A 24,819-nucleotide genomic window follows, 5' to 3' on the forward strand; every position below is an offset into this window, starting at 1 on the left:
CTTATGTGACTTTGAAATGTCAGATTTTTTCACTAAGGCTTTGCCTTCACCTCATTTTTTGTCTTTCGATGATCACAATGTAAGTTTGAAGAGTGTTAAAGTATAAGTGTGTGTCCTTGTATATTTATATATATATATATATTATCTTTTTCTATTTTTATGTAAAATGAAATAGTCATCAAGGGTATTTCAATCATTTTCTCTTGTAATAGGTGTCAGTCCCAGTCTTTTTCTTTTCTGTATTTTGAATTTTATTTTGTATTTTTTTAAATATAGCTGTTGGGTTAGTTGGACCAGCCCCTTTGAGTCCTCAAGTGCCCATTTAAAGACACTTTCTTCTTGTATTTTGTAATGCTTTCTAAAGCATTTTCTAAGTGAAAGACCATATTTTTTTATGACTTTTGCTTGCCTGAAGTGGCTTTTGATGTGTTCTTTTGATTGTGTTTCACCTGATTGTATTGTCCCTTGATGGACTAAGGGATTTAGTACACTTTTGTTTGTTGTTTATCCATATTGGATTGTCTATTGTACTTCAGCTCTTTTGATTACACTTTTCTGTAATGATGTAACATGATATGTTGACATAAAACTGCATCTCTTGTGAAAAAAGAAAAAGCTACCAAATTATTCAGTAGGAAGGCAACACAGTCGAGTACATAAGCAGGTTAATAAAGAGCACCCTTCATTGGTAATTATCAAATTCAACTGTTTACATGAAAATAACAGGCATTTTCCAGTTCACATACAAAGGGGAGGCAACCTTTGGATCTTCAAACAAAAAAAAAAAGAAAAATCAGCTGGCACTGTACATGAAAAATACCCCAGACAATCAAGGGTTGAGCTATTTGCAATGGCTTAACTGATATACAGATTCCTTTAAGAAGGTAGAGCAAAATTTTATTGTGCTCCCCAACAAAAGGAGTTATGGACTCCAATGAATCACTTCAAAGGCAGGAAAGTCCACAGTGAGTTCTCAGTCCTCTGGAGCTAATGAAGGCTGAGTCTCAGCATTTCTTCCAAGAAGTGGGAAAAGTTTTGAACCCTTCTCAAAATTTTACTATGTGGACTTCTCAAATGGAAGCTTCTTGGTTCCACTTTCAAGTGAATCTCTCCATATCCTGTACCTTACACCAAGTTTATCATATGGCACAGGCCAGTTCCAAACATTTGCACCGTTGATCATCCGCTCTTGCTGGCCTTCCACAAGCCTTAGATCCTCGTTTAAGACCTGAACATGATGTTTAATCAGTAACCAAGCTACATTTAAAGAACCAACGTTATGGACGATGTGGACTATACAACCATAAGGTTATATTATGTGTGTGTGTGTGTGTGTGTTTTCTATATCACATGGATATTGGATGCACATAGTGGTCTACACTCTACAGCCATTTTTTATGAAGTTTCATATATGACTAATATATAAGTGGATATGGAACACGATGTCAAAATGGAGTATCCATGTGACATACATGTATATGAAAAGACATTGGAGAGGATCAATGCTCTATACCATGTGAGAAAATGATGAGAGAGGAGAGAGACGCTCTGATGGCTGCAGAAGAAACCCAAAAATAGAGTCTGCGGTTTTTGCTTCATATTAAATATGCACAGGTACAGTAATTAGGGTATGAAAATACCCATTACATAATATACTAAAATTACAACATGCCATTAATGAGCATGTGTTTTAATAAATAAAACGAATTGGGTCTGGATCTTGAGATCCAGACCCAGTCGTGAATGACGACGTCTTTTCAATATATACATAATCACATTTCTTTATTTCCTTTGTACATGAGAAAAGTGCTAACCTTCTCTGCTAAGTATTGGTGTTGCGCTTGTGCATGCATGCAAAATCACATTTACATATTTCTTTTGGAAAGTAGAAAAGGACTCACCTGTTCTGCAAAGTGCCTCCACAGAATGTTCATGAAAGGAACATGCTTTAGCAATGGGGCAAAGTCCAATGACATCCTGTACAACAGTCGTGTTTTATGCCTGGAGGAAGGTAGACATACATGAAGTTGATGTAGATGAGTGGAGCACTGCTGTGTACTCTTTCCCTCCAACTTCCCTGGCTTAGAAATTCCAATTGTTGATATCACCATACAAGGTGGCCCGAACTCCATGTCAATCGGATAGGGATCCCAATATCCTTGTAGCCCGTTTGCTGGTGTTAGAAACTTCACCAAGCTGCAAAGGTGAGAACAGCATCAAGAGATGCAGTTGGCTCTTAAGACAGTTCTCTTGAGTTCTCTAGTGTTGAATAAAGATGAAATAGCATTTTGAAGATCTAAGGTAACACAAGCTGGTTATGTTTATTTTTGTCATAAAAATATGACCAGAACTCGCACAATATTTTTCTAGAATCAAACATCTGATCACAAGCATTCATTTAAAACCAAGTTGAGGGGATAGACCTTGGTACACTCCATCCTTTTGCAAAAGTGGATGTGTGAGTGAATGGTGCATGTGCAAGATCCAAAAGATTATCTATAAGCAGCCCATGCTCAATTGGCAGCTCCATAGTGATCTGAAAGCATAAGATAGTGTAAACATACATGCCAGGCTACCACAACAAGGATGAATTATGACTACACAAATTTACAGACAGAGACAGATTATATATATATATATATATATATATATATAGACACACACACACGCACCTGAGCATGGACTATGAATCCTGGTGGAGGTAGCAGTGAAGGAAGAGTGGCTGAAGGAGAAGCATCACCGGGCCAGATCCACACCATTCCATCCTGTTCAAAGCATGGTAAAGATCTTATTCGTATATCCAACAATCTTGTTGATGGCATTTTCTGACATTTTCCATCAGTTGAGTACTCCCAACCTGAAATACAATTAAGGAGTCTGAGAGTCATTGGGACAATAGGATCTCCATAAGAATTTTAGCAATTCTTTGTTAAAGGGCATTGAATTTTCAATAAGCTAATACATAATATGAACTTCACTAGAAATTTCCCAGTTGCACAACCTACCAATAGAAAATGTTCCAGTTAGCCTGGATACTACTGATTTCGTACTCATAATTATTCTTATAGTGCACTGAGTTTCCAATAAGGCAAATTTTCAGCTGATAATTGTAAATTTATAATAATAGTTTCCTCAAATTTACTAACCATGGTAAGGGCACTGGATATGGCCATCATTAACAGAACCAAGATGAAGTGGGCAAGCTCTATGAGCACATGTGTTTTGAACACAGCCTGCCTTGCCGTCTTTCCCACGAAACAACACCCATGGCTCCTCAAAGCAATCTACTGGAATCTGGAGTCAATAAACAGGATATGGTATCACTATTGTTACCATTACTATTACAGGAAAATATTAAAATTATGCACTAGACAAATTTGTCATGTCAAGACACATGACAATGCACCTAGCTTTCCAACTGCAATTTAATGCTTAACAAGTCTGCTAATATCAATATTGGAACATTGAAACAGAAAAAATAGAAAGCATCATTTGGTCAATGCTAAAATGCAGTTGGATATACACAAACAGCACAACCCTCAGAAAAAAGGAAATTAAAAGAATTTGCAGTCTTTTTCATCGCCAAACAGTTTTTGAAGTCTGAAATAGAGGTGCTTGAAATTTTTATTCTTAAGTGCTTTAAAGATTATATGGAGTGCTTTGAATAATTAAATGGGTAGATGCTCGAAGGGAAATTAGTTGGTGAGGGCAAAATAAGCTGAACTAATTGACTTGTTTATCAAGCAGCATCAATTACCATATTGTCATCTTTAAGGTCATCTGAGAAAGCCACAGGGTACCAGAAATTCTTCAATCTGGGATGATATGACTGAACGGGTCCAGACACATTCAGACTTCTCCGTGCAGTCTTGGGTTTGACAATGCCTTGAGATGCTGACGAAGTGCTAGGAGAAAGTGATGACCTATCAGATTCTGGTGGACGTTTTTCCAGAATTAATCTATCATTCATCAGCTCCTCCATGTAGGCTAGCTTGTCCAAAGCGGCCGCAACCCTTGCTTCAGATATGTGAACCTGCTTCCAATTAAAACATAACATTAGAATAACTTCAAACAAATGAAAAAGTTATTGTGACAATATTACCAAATTGAACCCCAAACCTGCTTGTGTGCTTCTGCAAGATCTTCCTGCAGCTCTGCAAGTTCTTTCTTCACTGTGCCGATCGATTTGTATTCACGTGCTAAAGGATTGAGAACCTCGACCACCTTCAATTCAGAAACTTTGGTCAGACGCTTGTTCTACTTAAGGGTATATGGGAGCATAATATATGCCTATATTAAAAATATTGGATGCATTCATGTATAAATCATCTCATTGTGGTAGAAAATGACTCCCGTATTATAGTTGACAATGACATCTGGCTTCAGTGAAATTTAAATTCATGCCAATTCATCAAGATAAAGAAGTGCTGGTAGCAGTGTAGCAGGGCCACAAACAGCATGTAATTCAGGCAATCAACAGAAGTTTTTGCTACAGTAAACATCAAACCACGAGAAACCAATCTCAGTTTGATGCTGCAACGGAATTGTTTGTTCAGACTAAATCTAACCCTAAATAGAATTCTTAAAAGAAACCATGACATAAAGCTTCTTAAAGGACACCTAATCCAGGGATACGGTTTGAGAAAAATGTACTGGCCTCTAGCTTATAAAGTTTTCCATTTTCTAAGGAACGCGTCTCACCATTTGAATCTAACTAGATGAATTCGGTGCAAGTGTTAACAGTTTACAGGAAAGCCAAGGAATCACTCGTATAAACATAAGAAACGCATCATTTCCTAAGTCCCACAAAAGTGGAATCACAATACCAAATATATATCTACAGGATTGGCTAGATAATGCCCATCAAAAAACTCATTCAGGAGCTCTACTGAATCCCTAGCAACGACTTGTAAACAAATACTTGAAGGAATAGCATTAACGCAAGAAGTCAGGTTTAATGCTTAATCATGGATTGCATTCTGTCCGCGAGTATTCCGCCAAAGAGAATTCTAATAGGCCATCAACTAGATAAGAATCATTCTCAATGAATTCATAAGTGATCCAATTTTTTTCATCCGGCCGAGGCAGAGATCAATTATCCCCGGCGACCGATCCAGCTACTCTATGAGCATGTAAACAGCGTGCAGCGCAGATAGCACCATGAACGGGTCACATTGATCCTTGCCGTCTTAACAAAAAAATAACAGAGAAACCTCACACAAATCACAAGACCTCACCTTGTCATGAAGCAACATGATGGCGAGCACGTCCTGGCGGGCGCGCCAATCGCAGTACTGTATATCGTAGCGGGCGACCTCGAGCGCCTGGTTCATGTCCAAGAACTTCCCCTTCGCCAGGGGGACCCTCGGCCTCGGATCCTCCACATCGAAAAGTGGGTGCCAATCATTTTTCTTCTCAACGCTACCGCCATCCACCTCACCAAGCACTGCATACACACCGAGCCCACCCTCTCTTCCCCATTGCAATCTCTTTACCACAAACAAACAAAGAAGCTATTAAACTCAATGAAATCAACAACAGCCTACTCATTCATTCAAATAAGCAAGATGGGGAGTCGATGATCACCTTCTTTAAGTAAAAACGAGACGACTTGCAGAGAGATATGGGCAAAGATAGAGCAGCTAGAGCTGTGGTCATGGCGTTAGAGAGAGAAACTAGAGAGAGAGAGGTGGGGGAGGGGTCTGGTTGGGGAGAGGAGAGGGAGGAGTGAAGTGGAGTTTTGTCTGGTTGCTTGCGGATAAGAGGCAGGAGTTACCCGCCGCGATCTCGGTTGCCCTCCCAATGAGTGCCACGTGGTTATCCCTTCCCAGGTGGAAAGAGGGATCGCCACATGTAGCTACCTTTCTTTCAATCTCCAAGAATCTTTGCTGATGCCCAGTAGCCACACGTTTGGTTGCTGCGTCATTTTGGAAGGCCGCCCATTACTCGTTTTCCACTTTATTTGGGGCATAGATTTTTTTTCTGAAGCTCCCCCATACAGCAAAATAGGATTGAAAAGTAAAAAGGAAAAACAAAAGATCTATCTATAATTATTATTATTTTTTTAACAGTTGAAGAGAAAAGCCCCCGACAGCACATTGGCTAGCCTCCTTTTGGTAAAACCCTTGAGGTTCCCAAAGACCGAGCTTTTTTATTTATAATTCACAAAGGAAAGCCTCCATCTAAGATATTTTTTTTTGTGTTTGTAAGCGTTTTTCTAAAAAAAAAATTGTAACTTTTTTATTTGTGTGTATATATATATGGTTAATCTAACAATAAATTAAATTTTTTTAAACATTAAATAGAAACCTTATGAAAATAACTAAAATAGCCTTAAAAGAATGATAAGTAATTCATCAAATTTACCTTTTTGACAAATTTTATATATATATAAAAGAAAAAGTAGTAGCTGTTTAATCCATAACTACCTAAAGAAAATGCACACCATCACAAAAAAAAAACACAACAAACTTTTAACGGCGCTTCAAAACGCTGCTAAATGACTCAATTGGGGCACATCTTTAATCTTTGTGCTTTAGCAGCATTTTGAAGCACTAAAAGCGTTTTTTGCACAAAAAAATGTTGTCTATCGCATGCCTGATGATGAAGAGTCAGCGTGAGTGCATTTTCACCAAGCATGTATGAATTAAGCAGCTATCACTCACTATATATATATTTTTTTTGCTTATATCTTGAAAAAGGAATTTCGTTTGTTTTTGTGTGGTTTTCAATGTCTTTTCCTCATAAACTTTGTAAACTGACGCACACAGATACCAGCATGTTCAATGTGCTCAAACTAGGGCTGCAAACAGGTCGAACCACTGTAGATTCAAATCCGAATCTGAAGATTATGCTGTATGTTGAGGTGGGTATCTGAATTTATTTATATTACAACATAACAGAGTTGAATCCAAATCGAATTTGAACCTGAAAAGGACAAACTATGTAAGTCCGAATCCAATCCGACTATACATCTAAGTTTTATTTTTTAAGATCAAAACCTTGCATAATGTGTTGGATTTGGATTAGAGATCCAACATAATCCAATCCATTTGCGCCCCTAACTCAGACTGGGCCTCTTGATCAGTCTGACAAATTGGAGTCTCTTTTACAGCCTATCGAATTTTATTTTGGAATTTACAGGTCATCCAAGACCAAGAAGAGGGATTTGCTCATTTGTGCAGAGGCAGCTTGTGAATGTCATTAAGTTGATGGGAGGTCAAGAGATCGAATGCCATGGAGAGCATCCCTTGTTGGAAGGTTGAAGCTAGGTGTACTCTTGATGTAAATCCAAGACCAAATTTACAGAAAAAATCTAACTAACTACGAATTTATCTAAAAAAATGCAAAAAATTAAAAATTAACTGAAAATTAAAAGAATCACTGATAATAACTGATTTCAGTATCCCAATAAATTGTCTCTCTATTCTTAGATCTCCACTTATAGGAAAAGAATTCTAATCCAAGTATACCTAAACTATCATTTTTGATAAATATCAATTAAGAAACTTGTTAATTCTAATGAACTACTAAGTTGAGATATGGATCAAGTATTTAGGTCTGATATCCATTATAAGATATCTAAAGAAAAAAAATCAAAAGTACAAAATGGATCCAAATGGACCCTATTGACCAAGATAAGTTTGGCCCTTGCTCCTACATCAACTCCCCAGCAGGCTCGAATAGAGCCTACCACAAAAGCTGACTGATTCAACGCGAATCAGCCCTTTCGTTCATATTTTTTTTGTTTATTTTTTCATTCCCGACTTTTTTAATTTAAAAAAAAAGAAGTAAAATTGACTAATTCAACTCGATTTGAATTGCGCTTAAATCAGCCAATTCTCTGAATCGCTTTTAAAATCGATTCAGGAAACAGATTCTGACATTGATTTTGATTTTGGCTACACCACATTTTGGCAAAAGCTCTCTCTATTCAGGCAATAAGAGCGTGTCTGACTCGCAGTACAAACCGGGGAGGGGCCTTGGTACAGCGTTTGATTGGCAGGACAAAGCGGTCCCCGCACTGAGACAGCTTTGTCCCAGACCATTTATTTTACAAAGGGTGTGACCAGCGCGATCCAGCAGAATGCACCACGTTTGTCCAGTGATTCAAACACAACCTAAAAGAAAATGGCATTTTCCATCCGGATGCAAGGCTCTGTTTGTTCATTGAGCCTCTGTTTCCACAATCAACACTTCAGCACTTGCGTGCCGTGATGGACAATTAATTCAGTTTGTCCAAACGCAACTCCGAAAAACAGTAACTTCATAGACTTGGGAAAAGAATATATGACAATCATAACATTGGATTTCTAGCTGCAAGTGAAAAAATCCCTTACCATTATCAGCAGAGCATTATGATAAACAGGATTTCTTTCACATGCTATGTGCACAATGATGGCCAAAACCAAATAGCTTGCCAACCTTGGAATGCACAAGATCTTACTATCCTGATAGAAAAGAAAAAACACAAGAATCTGGATAAAAAAGGAAAATTTGGAAGGATAGTTTAACTATATCAAAAAGTATCAATTGATTGTTAAAGATTACATACTGCCACTCTTAATTGACCTACTCAAGCAAGTCAAATAAAAGGTACGATGATGGAGTTTTTGATCATAACACAAAATAAGCATCAGTAGCTGATCAAATAAGGTATTCGCAGTTTGCTGGCGTGGTTCAGTTGCAGAACTGCAACCATCGAGCAAATGAGGCAGGAAATAGAGATTTTCAATCAGCCCGAGATTGGCCTGCTCGAGATGACAGAATGATACCCACAATGAGACCATAGAGAGCAAGTGCTTCAGCAAAGATGAGAATGAGGATCATGCCAACAAAGAGCTTTGGCTGCTGCGCATTTTGCCCTGCAATTAACACAGCAAAATCCCTCAAGATATAAGATTATGTTGCACCCGCTATCTTAAGCACAAGCACACATACATTCATAATCACTTAAGTTCACCATATGTTCTCATATTCAGTATTACGCATGTTTCAAAGGTACAAAATTCGGAGATGCTTCATAAAGTTAGGCTACTTGGGACACCACCTTAATGAATTAATGTAATCTTTATCCTCCCCAGTAATTTATTGTCCAACATCCTTAGTCCTTAAAGGAGTCTTCATCCGTCTTCGAGTATTTGTGATTTCTCAATTAACCAATTTATAGTTGACAGAGAAAGAGTAAGTGCAAAAAGAAAGCTTTGGCGCAAGCAGCAAGATTTAAAAGATACCTTCATGCATGATGTATGAAGCTTTTAGGAAGGATTAGGAGAATCCAGTAGGAAATGATGTGGAAGTGGCAGCAGAAGCAAAAAAGAATGTGGTAGTAGAAGCAAGCGGGAAATATGTAGGCCCGATTGAAGCATCCCTTTCTTTTAAATGCATTTTTTCAGTTTTTAAACCAAAACCTACACTTCACAGATACAGGTTTTATAGGGCAAGCACGACTCGGGAATGCATTTTTGGGGCCCTAGTGAGATTGTAGTAATCATGTCTAATTTAAGAAAACACTAGAGGAATTTATACCTCTAGACCTTAGAAAGTTCTGTCGAATATGCATCAGCTGTACCATTTCTTGAACATCTCAAAATAAGAGGCTCCACTACTTGCTAGCTATCTAAATGGACCATTAGGTTGTACAACACAGATGATCTAAAAAAATTTGGAGGGGAATGTTTTTAAGTAAAGATAAGGTCTTAAAACTGATTCAGACAATTGATCCTGCAAGCGACAAACTGTTCACAGATTCTAGCATTTTTCTGAACAATCTCCATTATGTCAAGACAACATTTTCATTGTTTCATCGTCATAAAAAAAAATCATTGTTTCATGCTCGAGTCTAATTCTGTTGCCGTTAAAAAAAATCACTGTCAAGGATATGCAGTTCCGAAAAGGCAAAGACCATGGTGAAACAATGGAGGAAGCAAGCTGGAAACAGTTCATGTGTGGCACAGCACATTCTTGAAGAAATATCTTCATTGCGAGTAAAAAGGCACAAGATGATATACAGTTGAATTTCTCATATAAACTATTGTTGATGTTGAACAAAAGATTTTGGTAAAAGAAACTACTAACAGAACTAGATTTAGTTTAACCATAGTTGAAGCCATAGTCACCTGTATCGTTCAAGATAATTTTTTAGAGAGATTTTCAATAAGTGGATTTTCTTGGGAAAATCTTGGGAGTTTTAAAATTTCAAAAAGTATAAAAAATAATGAGAAAGATAAGAAAATAGAGGTTTTGTATCATTTTTCTTGGGAAAATATAAGAAAATAAGTTTGAAAAGTTTTTAAAATACAAAAATTGGGCTTAAGATATGTGAAAATAAGATTTTTTTCAAAAATATATCATGATATTATCACGATATTTGAAAATATCATGATATTTTGCCAATATTATCGGCTGACCTGAAATTTCCGATAATATCACGATATTTTCAAAATATCATTGATATGGGCGACATTGGTTGGAAAAGAAAACGATATTCGAGCAATATAGTATCCTAGACCTGATTTTAACTTCATCAAACACTTTTTGCAGTTCATTCTTCTCCACTCCTGTCCCTGAAAGTTCCCAAATCCTTAATGACCAAACAAATCAAGATCCTGGCCAGTCGCTCACTTGCTAATGATGATGATCATACTGGAGGCAGTGGTGGTAGTGACACTGATGATAACAGTAAAGGTGAATAAAGATATATATTGATTGAATGATAGGCGGTGGTGGTGAAGATGATGAAATGCGCAAAAAAGACGGGGGCCTCCCACCCAACTCCAACCCCAAGAGTGAATCAGGATGTAGTACATATGATCATAGCATGCTTTCTGATACTGGTGTTTGACAGTGATGATGCAATGATGTTTGGTGATGATGACGATGACAACAATAGTATTGGTGGAAGTGGGGTTGGTGGTGGTGGTGATAATGAAGATTTAAGACACTGATTATGGTAATAGTATGATACATACCACCGCCGGGGTCTCCTGCGTGGCCAGCAGGGTGGTTGTGAGGGCGTTGAGATGAAGACGCCGGATCAAAGCCACCAGGCTCACGGATGTGTCCGTAGCTTTCAGGCCACGTAAGGCAGGGTGGTCATGAGGCCCCACCCGGGATTTTCCTCTGGTCGAGGGTTCCTCATCATCAAAATTGAAATAGTATGATACATAAGGCACCAAACGGTTCTTCACCTAAAGCACAATTTTCTTGGTGTTTCCAGGTCTGTCTGTCCTATCATATTGATCTTAAACGTTAAATACCAAATAATCACAGAATCCTAGCAACCAGAGTGCTGCAAAGATGCCTCAACTTCTATATCATGCATTGTCCTGCTTAACTAAAAGATTTTAGAAAAGAAAAGGCAGAAACATGTAAATCCCTCCCACAAAATTAACGAAATCACACTACATTTACTTTCTCAGAGACCAAAGAAATCTGCATCTCAAGGCATATCACGAGCACAATACATCCTTTTTCATCCTAATTTCTGCTTTAAGGGGAAAGAAATAATGTAAAACACAGAAATTCAAAGATCCTGGATCCTCAAAGAGCAGGGACGAAGAGGAGAAAGAGATCAAGAAACAAGCTGGGTGCCATCAATCGTAGAAACGCGTATCGGACGCCGGTGTCGCGGGCGTGTTGAGTCAACCACATATAAGGACTCTCCTAGAGGTGATAAACCTTACCATTTAGAGGGAATAATTATCTTAATTGCTTCCTAACGAAGGTTAATGCTATAAAAGGGGTATTGATCAGAAACACCTTTGTAGAAGCTAATCAACACAATTGATTATTTTGGGATTCGGATCCTGCTCACCGTCGCTAGGGCATGCGCTCATCAAGGGTTGCGATCGGCTGAAGAATCGATGTCTTAGAGATGATAGATCGGGTTCACTCATCAGCCATTATTAGACGAACATGGCCGCATCAGGTATATTTTGTCTCATCTTTTGCGCAGACGTCAACATTGGGTTATGGGCCCACGCCACGCTTTCACTGGGCGTGGGTGCAAGTTGTCCCATTCGGCATTTTCTGGATTCAGGCCACGCATCGGTACCGCTGACCGCATGTCGTCGTGGGGTGACATGGGTCACCGGTCATTCAGGCAATCTATTGCAAATAGCGACAAATGATGGTGATGCTGAATTCCAAACAAACTGTTGTCATGGTATATATATATATATATATATATATTCTTTTGCCCTCTGTTTTTCGGGGTTGTAGCAGTGGCCATTGAGGGAAGGCATCGCCGTTGTGTTTCGCCAGGAGGAAGGCGACCATTGGGTCGCCGCTTCATCGGCGAAGTCCCTCGATAGCATGGGTCATCGTCGATGATATGGGAGGGCGTATGCAGGTCACCATCGTCGAAGATTTTTCGGCCGGAAGGTGCCTACAACTGTCATGCTGATGTCGTCGCCATCAAAAACCTCGGGGGAGGGGGGGGCATCGTTGATGGCCTTCCGGCTGACCACTGGGGGCGACGATTGTCTCGGTGACCCTCTATTTTATAAAAAACAACAACAGAGGATCGATTTTACCTGTGTCATCGGGTTGCAGGATGGTCTGCCGGCACCAGGGTTGTCGTGGGATGTCGTCATCTGGTGACATGCAACATTCGAAAAAAAACCTTTCTTTGCCCTGTGACCATCGGATTGCAGGGGTTTTTGCCGACGCCAAGGTCTGTTGATGGACCGATCATCGCTGACGACTGACAGATACCGTGGGTGTGCTGTCGGGAAGAGGCAGTCTTCGCTGGTCGTTTCACCAGTGTCGTGATCTGTCAGGCATCATGCGAGCCCTCCTTCTTGTTCCCCTCTACCATCGGGCAGGGTGGGAATAGTCGCCGAAGTCCATCGATGGATGCTGTCGTTGGCAGCTTTTTGGTCTGTCGTCAGCGTCTGTTTCGGTTTCTCAGAACTTGTAAATAGAAACCCTCATGTTTCTGTTTTAACCGGATAGCCGGATTGGGTCCGGCTTTCTGACCTGGTGACAGGCCCGATCCAAACCCATTTTGTGTGGATCTGGTCTGTCGTCTCCCTTAGATCAGACCTAGACCCATAATGGTTTCGGGTCTGAGTCCATTTTGGATCGGGTCAGACCCTGATCCAGTTCGAATCGTGTCAAACCTGGGTCCATTTTGGACTAGGTCAGACTCGGGTCCAACCCGGGTTCAGATCGGGTCCAACTCGGGTTCAGTTCAGATCGGATCCTGTTTGAACTAGGTCAGACCCATGCTTCAGCAAGGTCAAGACACTATTTGGCCTAAACTGGATCATAAACTGATACCACCCTTTTTGAGACCGGTTCAGAGCCATTTTTGATCGATTCTTTCCAGTTTTTCACCAGTTTTGAGATGCTAAGACACTATTTTTTATAAATATATGAAGATACATGGATTTTGAGATACAATTATAGGGTTTTATGAACTTTTGTTCATACTTGGCACCGGTTTATAACCGGTTCGGACCCTTAGATAACCGGTTTGGGGCTATTTCAGACCGGTTCAGGGTGTTTCCAGACCGGTTCCTGCTTGAGAACCCCATGTTTTACCCATTTGAGCTTGTTTTTTATTATTTTTCATGCATTTTATTTATGATTATGCATGCATTATGTATGACTGATATTGGAATCATGAATAATTAGATAACTTAGTGAATTCATATTACCAAAGTAACTGGATGCATGTATGTTGTCAATTTTTGTTCTATGATATAGTTTTATCCAATATTAATGTTGTACTTAAATTCATGAAATGATGAAGCAACCCAAAGAGAGTTTCATCATGTTTTGAATTTATGTAGGGTAAAATAAGGCAAGTGTGTTGAGATACATCACGCATGTGTACCCAAAGGTGCCATGTATTGATGGTCTAGCTTCTCATGAGGCTTAAGTTTAACCAACTATGGTCGGTAGGCGTAGTGATTATGCGTGTCAGAATTCTTACCAAAGTAGGACTCCGATGACCCCCTACACTCACATGAAAATAAGCATATCAAGGGCCTTTTATTTATTATTTTTTACATTAGGTTTGTCTTGTATATGCTTCCTTTGATACATGTCTTTTGCCATGCAGTTTCTAGTTTTGTGATTTTAGATGGCTAGAGTACTATCCTTTTTCTTGATGAATCTAATTTTATTGATTGGAAAGAAATTGTCCTTTACACATTAGGGTATATCAATTTGGATTGGGCCTTAAAAAATGATGAGCCTGCTGCCCTGACAGATCAAAGCACTGCTGAACAAAAAAGTGTTTTTGAGAAGTGGGAACGCTCAAATAGACTTAGCCTGTTGCTTTTGCAATCTAAGGTGACTAAGAATATTTGCAGTGTTATCCTGTAATGCAGGGCAGTGAAGGAATTCCTGAGTGCCATTGAAGCACAAATTGTCAATTTGAATAAGGTCAGGGCCAATACCCTAATGTCAAAACTCATCTATGAAGTATTGCGGAGGGGGTAATATTCGTCAACACATTTTGAAAATGAGAAACATAGCGTCCCAACTGAATGACATGAAGCTGGCCATTTCTAACTCATTCCTAGTGCATTTAATTTTGGCATCCCTACCTATGGAATATGGTCCTTTTAAGATCTCTTACAACACACATAATGATGAATGAATATTCAATGAACTTATGTCAAACTGTGTCGAGGAAGAAGAGATATTAAAATGAGAGAAGGTGCAAAGTGCACATATGACTTCTCATGGATCCAAGGTAGGACCAAAGAAAAATGCATTTAAGAAAAATGCTAGGAAGAAGTCAGCAGAAGAAAAGTCATCTCAGAGCAAGCAACCCGATTTTGCTCCCATGAAGTGCTTCTTTTGCAAAAAGAATGGATACATGAAGGCGAATTTCATAAAGTACAAGAAATGGTTAGAAAAGAAATGTAATTTGTCATTTATTTCTTATGAATGTAATTTATTACATATTCTTGAAAATAGTTGGTGGATTGATTCTGGTGCTACTGTTCATATTGCCAATTGTTTGAAGTCGTTCCTGAACAGAAAGGAATCAACTATACATGAGAAGAGCATCTATTCAGGGAACAAGATGCGTTCACATATAAAGGGTGTTGGGACCTGCAGGATCACTTTAAATACCATCATAGATTTGGATCTTCATGATGTTTTTTATGTTCCATCATATAGTAGAAATTTGATTTCGATTTCAAAGTTGGATAAATTTAGATGTTGTTTTAAATTTGAAAACTCTAAGTTATTCATATACAAAAATTCAATTGAAATTATTTTTGCTTTTGTTTACGATGTTTTGTATAAATTAAACTTGAAGATCCAAATTCAGAAGTCATTGACTTCTAAATACGCGTTGGTTGGAAATAAACGTAGCATGATTAATGATAAGTCCTATATGCTTTGGCATTAAAGGTTAGGTCATATCTTTGAAAAGAGAATAAAGAGACTCATAAATGAAGGGATCTTGAAATCCCTAGATTTTACTGACAATGACTCGTGTGTTGATTGTATAAAGGTTAAGCAAATAAACACATATAAAAAGGGTGTCAAACGTAGTAATGAGATATTGGAAATAGTCCATAAGGATGTATGTGGACCATTTACCCTCTGTTACACGAGCAAAAGATATTTTACCACCTTTATTGATGACTATTCTCGGTATATGTATCTTTATTTGATTTATGAAAAATCTAATATTTTCTAAATGTTTAAGGAATTTAAGAAAGAAGTAGAAAAAACCCTGATAAAGTTATTAAAATAGTCAGGTTTGATAGAGGTGGTAAATATTGTGGTAGGTTTACTAAGGAGGGACAAAGAGAATGACCATTAGCATGATTTCTCAAAGAGGAAGGCATTGTGCCTCAGTATACCATGCCTGGTAGTGCCTACTAAAATGTTGTAGCTGAAAGAAGAAATCGTACGCTTAAAGAAATGGTCAGGGCCATGTTGAATTATTCAACAATTTTCATCAAGTTATGGGGTGAAGCCTTAAGAACTGTTGTGCATATTTTGAATATGGTTCATACAAAATTTGTGCCAAAAATTTTTTACGAGTTGTGGACAGGTAAGAAACCATCACTATCATATATGCACATATAGGGATGTCTTGCAGAGGCTAAGTTGTATAACCCTCACATTAAAGCCTTTGATCAAAGAACAATCAGCGGATATTTCATTGGTTATCCAGAGAGATCAAAAGGATACAGGTTTCATTGCCCATCTATATTGTTGAAACAGATAAGGCAAAATTCCATAAAGATGGTTCAGTCGAATTAAGTGCACTTCAAAATCTTGGTTTTGAGAAAATACAAGATCCAGTCTCACTACCTGTTGAGGAAAACACTGAGATACTATATTATCATCCCTGATGTTAATGTTGTTGATTACTCGGTTGTTGATACACAAATCCAAAATGAACTCATTGTGGATAATACAAAAGAGCACGAACATGATGAACAGATTCAATCTGAACCTGTAGAACGACTTGTTTGGAGATCCACATAGGTTAGGAAATCTGCCATACTTCTTGATTATGTGGTGTACCTTCAAGAGCCTAATGATTTCATAGATATAGATGATGACCCATTGACTTTTATGAAAGGTGTTGAAATCAAACAATGTTCGCACTGGATAAAAGCGATGAAAGAAGAGTTGGACTCTATGGCTAAGAATCAAGTGTGAGATCTTGTCGAGTTACCTAAAAGAGTAAAATTCATAGGGTACAAATGGATCTTTAAGATCAAAAGAGACTCCAAAGATGACATAGAGAGACACAAGGCAAGATTGGTTGCTAAAGGGTTTACCCAGATGGAGGGCATTGACTATAATGGGTGATTCTCTCCTGTCTCAACTAAGGAGTCAATGAGGATAATTTTGGTCCTCGTAGCTCATTATGACATAGAGCTACATCAGATGGATGTGAAAACATCGTTCCTTAATGAGGATATGAATGAAGAGGTATACATAGATCGACTTCTTGGTTTCTCTGAAGATGATTGTTTGGTTTGTAAGCTTAACAAATCAATATATGGACTTAAACAAGCTTCCCAACAATGGTATATTAAATTTTTTCATAAAATCGTGACTTTTGGGTTTACAAAAAATATTATTGATCAATGTATATACCTTAAGGAAAGTGAGAGTAAGTTCATTGTATTGATGTTGTATGTACATGATATATTACTTGCAACCAACGATATAAAGTTACTTGCAGAGACAAAACAATTTCTTACATCATATTTTGACATGAAAGATATGGGTGAGGATGCTTATGTACTTGGCATAGAGATTCGCCGAGACAGAACAAAAGGTTTTCTAGGTCTCTCCTAAAGATCCTACATAAATAAGATATTAAAGCGATATGAGATGGTGAATTGTTCTCCTGGTGCATCACCCATATCAAAAGGTGATAAACTGAGACTAAAGGATTGTCCACAGAACGATATTGACAAAGCACAGATGAGTGCTTATCCATATGCATCAGTTGTTGGCAGCTTGCAATACGCGTAGACTTGTTCACGTCCGGATATTTCTTTCGCAGTAGGGATGCTTGGTAAATTTCAGTCTAACCCAGACATATCCCATTGGAAGGCTGCTAAGAAAGTCATGCGGTATTTGCAAGGGACAAAAGATTATATGTTGATATATCATAAGGTTGATCACCTCGAAGTCATTGGCTACTCAGATGCAGACTTAGGAAGGTGCCTTAATAGTAGAAAGTCTACTACTGGGTATGTCTTCCTACTTGCTGGGGACACGATCTCTTGGAGGAGTGGGAAGCAGACAACCACTGCTGCTCACACCATGGAGACAGAGTTTATAGCACTGTATGAGAATACTTCGCAGGCCATATGGTTGAAGAACTTCATATCATAATTAAAGGTGGTTGATTCCATTGAGAAGCCATTGAAGGTCTACTGTGATAATGAAGCTGCAGTGTCATTTTTGAATAACAATAAAAGTACTACATCATGTAAGCATATGGAATTAAAGTACTTTGTTGTTAAAGAAAAGACAAAGAATCATCTAGTGCATATTGTTAATATTGGCAATAAAGAGATGATTGTTGATCCTTTTACTAAAGGGCTAGCACCAAGATTATATTCCGAACATGTATTGAGGATGGGCTTGTTAAACTTTTTTTGACATATGCATATGAATAAAGTGATCACATACAGCTTTGATTCTCATTATGATCATTTTTTTGTTACTCTCATAAGGATTAGAGATTCAACTAAGGATATTTATAATAGATTTTAAAGGTCAATCTATTCATCAAGTCATTCCCATAAGATATTCGGTTAAGGATTTATCACTGGGATATATGAGAGAATGTTGGAGTCACCCATGTATAAGAACTCTCCTACAGGTGTCCCTATCGAATAAACCTTACCATTTGCAGGGAACAATTATCTTAATTGTTTCCTAATGAAGGTTAATGCTACAAAAGAGGTATTGATGAGAGATCTTTGTGCAGAAGTGAATCAACACATTTGATTATTCTGGGATTCGAATCTTGCTCACTGTCGCTGGAGGGCCTGCGCTCATCAAGGGTTGCGATCGATTGAAGAGTCAAACATCTCAGAGACGATAGATCGGGTTCACTCATCGGCCATTATCAGACGAACATGGCCGCTTCAGGTATATTATGTCTCATCTTTTGCGCAGGCCAACACGACGGTCCTAATCACCATGCCAGCTGAAAGGCCGATGAGGCCGGAGGACAAGTGAGCGTAGCCATCGAAGAAGTAGTAGGACTTGGCCTTGGGGTTGATACCGGTGCTAATGATCACGACGATGATGAGGTCGTAGATGCTGAGAATGCCGTCCATAACAACAGAGATGATCGACTTCATGATGAGCTTCGACTGCATCACCCCCATCAACGTCACTCTTGGTTGTGTCGTATGTCGCCCCTATGCCTATTCATCAGAAAATGATAAAAAAAACAAATTCTGATCAGTAACGAGCAAGAGACATCTCAAAAGAAGGGATCGGGCGATTGATGTCTCACAGAAGAAGATGAGGGTGGCCGCCATGCTCAGGAAGCCAAAGAAGGGGGTGGTCTCGTCGCCATTGAATCCTGCTGCCATCACCTCCGAGCAGCAAAAACCCTAGCCTGAAAACCCTCCTGGTTTTTCTTCTAGAAGCTTTGATTCTTCTCCTCCTCCTTCTCTCACTCTCATGATCGATCCGTAGCATAGAGGCAATCAACGAATCGATTTAGTCGGTGAGTTGCTCGACTCGTTACTACCGACGAGGGTATCTTTGGTTCCTATTTTGTCTCGGTAATTGAGAAACCAATCAAAATGGGAAAAGCTCGTGGTCACAAATATCATCAATGTTTTTAAAATACTGTGATTTTATTATACTAAAAAATACAATATTTTCTATGTATCATCTACTTTAAAAATATCATGTTAAATAGATACTTATTATCCATATTTCTTGCATGGGTCAATATTCTCATGAGTTTTTCTAAAATATCTTTAGATTTTCTCCTCCCCTTATCGGACAAGATATGCGACAGATCGAGTGGTCATGATTCCATGGGGTCAAGTGAGGTGGCTAAATGGATGGGGTTTACCAGTAGGGGTGGATATCGGGTCGGTCCGCGCTGGCACGATAAGAGACTAACAGATTAGATCTGTATCCTGACCTGATCCTGGCCAGACCAGATTATAGGCAGGCTCAGGTCGAACTCTTTATACCCGACCTAGTTAATCGAGTTGCACCTGTCGAAACCCACTTATGTCTAAAACGAGCCCAATCACATTATCAGACTAGGCCTAGCCTAAGATTATTTTGTCCCATAATAGGCTGACTATTAAACAATTTGATGTCTACCCTTAGTTTCACTTACATTGTCATAACCAAAGAGTCTCAGTTTCAAACCCCATAGGAGTTATTTATCTTCAAATTGCCTATCAATAAATAAATAAAAGAGATGGTCATCTTAGGGTGAATCTTTTTGTTGACAAATGGCAAGATGTACAATAACACTACTAATTCAGTGTTAAGTTGCTCCTCCCCATAAGGGTCTTTTTGCGAAGCAGGTTATATCCCCCCCTCTGAAGACGCAGGTGCGTGTTCGGGGTCCGAATGAGTGCCACGAATATAAGCATGTGGGGTTGTGTGTCACCGAAGAGGAAGCCGCAACACCTCTTCAGCAGTTTCTTTATCCATGAAAACATAATTGGGTACTCCCCCCTCCCCTCCCTCTTGGGAACACTTTCTGCGAAAAAGAGGGCTCTAGCATTGAATATATGCTACTTTTCCATGAGAAAAGGAGAGCTTGTGTTTGTTTTGCCCTTATAGGACCTGCAAAAGTGCACGTCCATCGATGCATTTTCGTGGAAAGTGCCCATTTTCCATGACAAGCAAATGGACCCTGAAAAAAGAAGAGAACAACAGTAATACCTTCCAATGGATGACTTCTTTTTACCCCGAACACAAGATCTTAGATCAAATTGAGAGCTCTCGCAGCTGAATTAGCCATTGAGTTTCTTAGTCGTGAATCAAGTATTTTTAAGTCTTTCCTCCTTGTCTTGAGTCATTTTTTTTGTAAAAAAAGATTTTTACAAATCCATTCATATTCAATTGGGCGATTAGAGAGAGAAAGAGAAGGGTCAAGTTTTTAAGAGGGATTTAAAGCAATCACAAGCTATCTGTATGAACTTGCTGAATTACAGTTCAACTTGCCAAGTTATGGGCCATGTAAGCCCCAAAAGGGTTTGGCATAGTGGGATGTGGGCTAGGCCACTAGGCAAGTAGTCTAGATTCAAATCTCACGAGCGGTACCTCTTGCATAAGTTGAAGCATGGCAATTCATTGGAGGCAAGGGGTAAGCCTACAGAGTTTTACACTGCCAAGACAATGACCATTAAGTACAATCAGTGTGGCTTGGGGGTTTCTCCATGTAAATATCCAAAAAAGTTATGGACCATGTAAGGCAAGCCACCTACAACAATCATTCCTATGATTTCATCTTGGCAACCTTAACCCATATTTTATTAAAAATTTAATTTACGATTGCACAAGAAGTTGACCTGTCACAAGAGGCTCATATTGCATTGGAGCTCAATCATTTAAGTAAACAAGCAAAGCTTGAGCCCACACCTAAGCATTTTTTTGTTTGCTTAAGAGAGCTGAGCTCAAGCATTGGGCAGGGCTTGATTAAGCTTAAATAAGCTGGTCGTGGATCAAGTTACAAAAATTTGTGCATCATATACAAGTCTTTGTTTGGGAGCTAGTGTTGGAGTATAGATGAGAAGGGTAATGGGAGCAAGATGTAAATGGGTGATGGAAGTGGCACTGTCAACTACATCTTTGTGAGAATATAGTTGAAATAGAGGGCAGATCTGGTGCAATCACATTGTACACTTTGAGTGTGCCGCTGCACTTGGTTGCGTTCTCAACTTGTGTTCACACCAATTTAGAATACTTAAGTATGATAATTATGTAAGTTGTATAAACAACTTAGATCAAGGTTTGCTCACTAGGTACCTTTATTAACCTTGAATTTCACCCACAAAGGCAGGGTTGAAGCTAGAAAGATGCTCCCACTTGATAGGGGGGTGTATCGGGTGCAATCACGTTACACACTTTGAGTGTGCTGCTGCAACTGATTATTGAACATTTTGGATTGGGTCCAACACTAAGTGTGACCCGGTTTCATACTAATGAAGTCTTTAATGGGGGCATTAATAAAAATTAGTGAGGAAGGGGTTATGTGAATGTGAATGGTTCATATTCAATATGGCATGCAAAGGGTGTTGGGTCGGTCCGGGATTGCCTCCCCTTAATGGCAGTGACCCTGCGCTAAGACAGAGAAAAACATAAATACTGTTATGAAAACAGTATATCAACAGGGGAGGACTGCGTACCTGAGGCAGCCATGAGTGTGCTTTTGCTGGTGGTGGAGGTCGGCTGGAGCAGAGGTTGATAGAAGCAAGGAGTGGTTTCTCTTCATCCAGACCGCGGCCCTCCACAAGTGCAAGCAGCAGGATGCAGTCGGTGAGCAGGACCAATTCCCACAACCAAATGAAAATACTCTGAATGGAGAGGTAAGTCTCTAAACCCTCTCTCGTATTTCCCTGTATTGTATATTGCCTTTTTACACCGTATTGAGGTCGCTCATGAAACCCCCTTTTATAGGCACAGAGTGAGAACGGTTTGTGCAACCATCTCTTCTGATTCTGTGCGGGTTTAACGAAAGGAACACTTTTCGTGGGAGAGCGTTATCCACATCGTTGGTAACCACCACCAACGTGGTGGTTTCTGATGATAAACCCTTAACCAGAAAACCTATGGGAATAACTTAATGAATAGAATGACCTTTTTATTCTATTCTATAGGTCCTTAGTTGAATCTCTAATCCTTATGAGATTAACAACAAAAATAATGAGAATCATGAACTGAAAGTGATCACTTTATTTATATGCAAATGTCAAAAAAGAGTTTAACAAGCCCATCCTCATTACATGTTCGGAAAATAATCTTGGTGCTAGCCCTTTAGTAAGAGGATCAATGATTATCTCTTTGGTACCAATATTAACAAAATGCACTAAATGATTCTCCATCTTTTCTTTAACAACAAAATACTTTAATTTCATATGCTTACATGACGTAGTACTTTTATTGTTATTCGAAAAGGACATCGCAACTTCATTATCACAGTAGACCTTTAGTGGCTTCCCAATGGAATCAATCACCTTTAACTGTGATATGAAGTTTTTTAACTATATAGCCGGCGAAGTAGTCTCGTACAATGCTATGAATTCTGCCTCCATGGTGTGAGCAACAGTGGTCGTCTACTTCCCACTCCTCGAAGAGATCACGCCCCCTGCAAGTAAAAAGACGTACCCAGTAATAGACTTTCTACTATCAAGGCATCCTCCTAAGTCTGCATCTGAGTAGCCAATGACCTTGAGGTGATCAACTTATAGTCTTTTATCCCTTGCAAGTACCACAAGACTTTCTTGACAGTCTTCCAATGGGGTCTACCTGGGTTAGACTGAAATATGTCAAGCACTCTTACTGTAAAAGAAATATCTGGTCGAGAATATGTTTACGCATACTGCAAGCTGCCAACAACTGATGCATATGGATAAGCACTCATCAGTGCTTTGTCAATATCGTACTGTGGACAATCCTTTAGGCTCACCTTGTCACCTTTTGATATGGGTGTTGAACTAGGAGAACAATTCTCCATCCCATAACGCTTTAATACCATATCTATATAGGATCTTTAAGAGAGGCCTAGAAAACCTTTTGCTCTGTCTCGACGGATCTCAATGCCAAAACATAAGCAACCTCACCCATATCTTTCATATCAAAATGTGATGCAAGAAACTGTTTTGTCTCTAAATGCAACTTTATATCGTTGGTTGCAAGTAAAATGTGATCCACATACAAAATCAATATAATGAACTTACTCTCACTTTTCTTAAGGTATATACATTAATCAATGATGTTTTCTGTAAACTCGAAAGTCACAATGACTTGAGAAAATTTAATGTACCACTATCAAGAAGTATGTTTAAGTCCATATATTGATTTGTTGAGCTTGCAAACCAGACGATCATTTTCAGAGAAACTAAGAGGTTGATCCATATATACCTCTTCATTCAGTTCCCCATTGAGAAATGTTGTTTTCACATCCATCTGGTGTAGCTCTAAGTCATAATGAGCTACGAGATCCAAAATTATCCTCATTGACTCCTTAGTTGAGACAGGAGAAAATGTCTCATTATAGTCAATGGCCTCCATCTAGGTGAATCCTTTAGCAATCAATCTTGCTTTATGTCTCTATGTTACCTTTGGAGTCCTTCTTGCTCTTAAAGACCCATTTACACCTTACAAGCTTTACTCCCTTAGGTAACTCGACAAGATCCCACACTTGATTTTTAGCCATAGACTTTAACTCTTCTTTCATGGCTTCTATCTAGTGTGTAGATTGTTTGTTTTCCACAGCTTCCATAAAAGTCAATGGGTCATCATCCATATCTAGGAAATCACCAGGCTCCTGAAGGTACACCACATAATCAGGATGTATGACAGATCTCTTAATCCTTGTGGATCTTTAAACAAGTCGTTCTTCAGGTTTAGATTGAACTTAATCATCCTGTTCATATTATTCCACATTGTCCATAATTGGTTCACTTTGGATTTGTGCATCAACAACCGAATGATCAACCACATCATCATTAGAAATAATAATGCAGTATCTTCCAATGTTTTTCTTAACATGTGACGAAAGTGGATCCTGTACTTCCTCAAAACCAAGGCTTTGAAGTGCACTTAATCCTACTGAACCATCTTTTAGAAATTTTGCCTTATCTGTTTCAACAATCTGTGGTGAATGAGATGGGCAATAAAACTTGTATACTTTTGATCTTTTTGGATAACTAATGAAATATCTACTGGTTGTTCTTGGATCAAAGGCTTTAATGTGGGGGTTATACAACTTAGCCTCTGCAGGACATCCCCATATGTGCATATAAGACAAAGATGGTTTCCTACATGTTCACAACTCATAAGGAGTTTTAGACACAGATTTTGTAGGTACCTTATTTAAAATATGCACAACAGTCCTTAAGGTTTCACCCCACAACTTCATGGGAAGTGTTGAATAATTCAACATGGCTCTGACCATTTCTTTAAGCGTATGATTTTTCCTTTCAGCTATACCATTCTGATAGGCACTACCAGGCATGGTATATTGAGGCACAATGCCTTTCTCTTTTAGAAATCGTGCTAATGGTCCTTCTCTTTGCCTCATCTCAGTAAACCTACCATAATAGTCGCCACCTTTATCAGACCTGACTATTTTAATAACTTTATCAGTTT

General features: G+C 38.8%; 1 protein-coding gene and 1 pseudogene across 1 annotated transcript; both read right to left on the minus strand.

Annotated features, from left to right (window-relative positions):
- Positions 1-664: 664 nt before the first annotated feature.
- On the minus strand, positions 665-5,708 carry LOC149847291 (chlorophyllide a oxygenase, chloroplastic-like). The gene is made up of 9 exons (XM_089996911.1): positions 5,587-5,708; positions 5,238-5,489; positions 4,120-4,224; positions 3,758-4,033; positions 3,147-3,294; positions 2,673-2,857; positions 2,424-2,536; positions 1,902-2,196; positions 665-1,228 (listed from the first exon to the last, which is right to left on the minus strand). The coding sequence occupies exons 1-9, from the start codon at positions 5,656-5,658 to the stop codon at positions 1,058-1,060; spliced, it is 1,617 nt and encodes a 538-aa protein (XP_089853037.1). The 5' UTR covers positions 5,659-5,708; the 3' UTR covers positions 665-1,057.
- Positions 5,709-8,730: 3,022 nt separating this feature from the next.
- Positions 8,731-19,061, minus strand: LOC149847292 (V-type proton ATPase 16 kDa proteolipid subunit-like; annotated as a pseudogene).
- Positions 19,062-24,819: the final 5,758 nt, after the last annotated feature.

The sequence above is a fragment of the Nuphar pumila genome, chromosome 2 (genome assembly GCF_984573655.1).
Source record: "Nuphar pumila chromosome 2, dmNupPumi1.hap1.1, whole genome shotgun sequence".
NCBI lineage: Eukaryota > Viridiplantae > Streptophyta > Magnoliopsida > Nymphaeales > Nymphaeaceae > Nuphar > Nuphar pumila.

Bases quoted from the DNA above. Each gene is read 5' to 3' on its own strand.
- LOC149847291 (XM_089996911.1), bottom strand. From the start codon at position 5,658: ATGACCACAGCTCTAGCTGCTCTATCTTTGCCCATATCTCTCTGCAAG. The intron at 4,225-5,237 runs GTGAGGTCTTGT...TCTGAATTGAAG, and splicing joins TCATGTTGCTTCATGACAAG to GTGGTCGAGGTTCTCAATCC. The intron at 3,295-3,757 runs GTAATTGATGCT...TATTGACTCCAG, and splicing joins ACCTTAAAGATGACAATATG to ATTCCAGTAGATTGCTTTGA.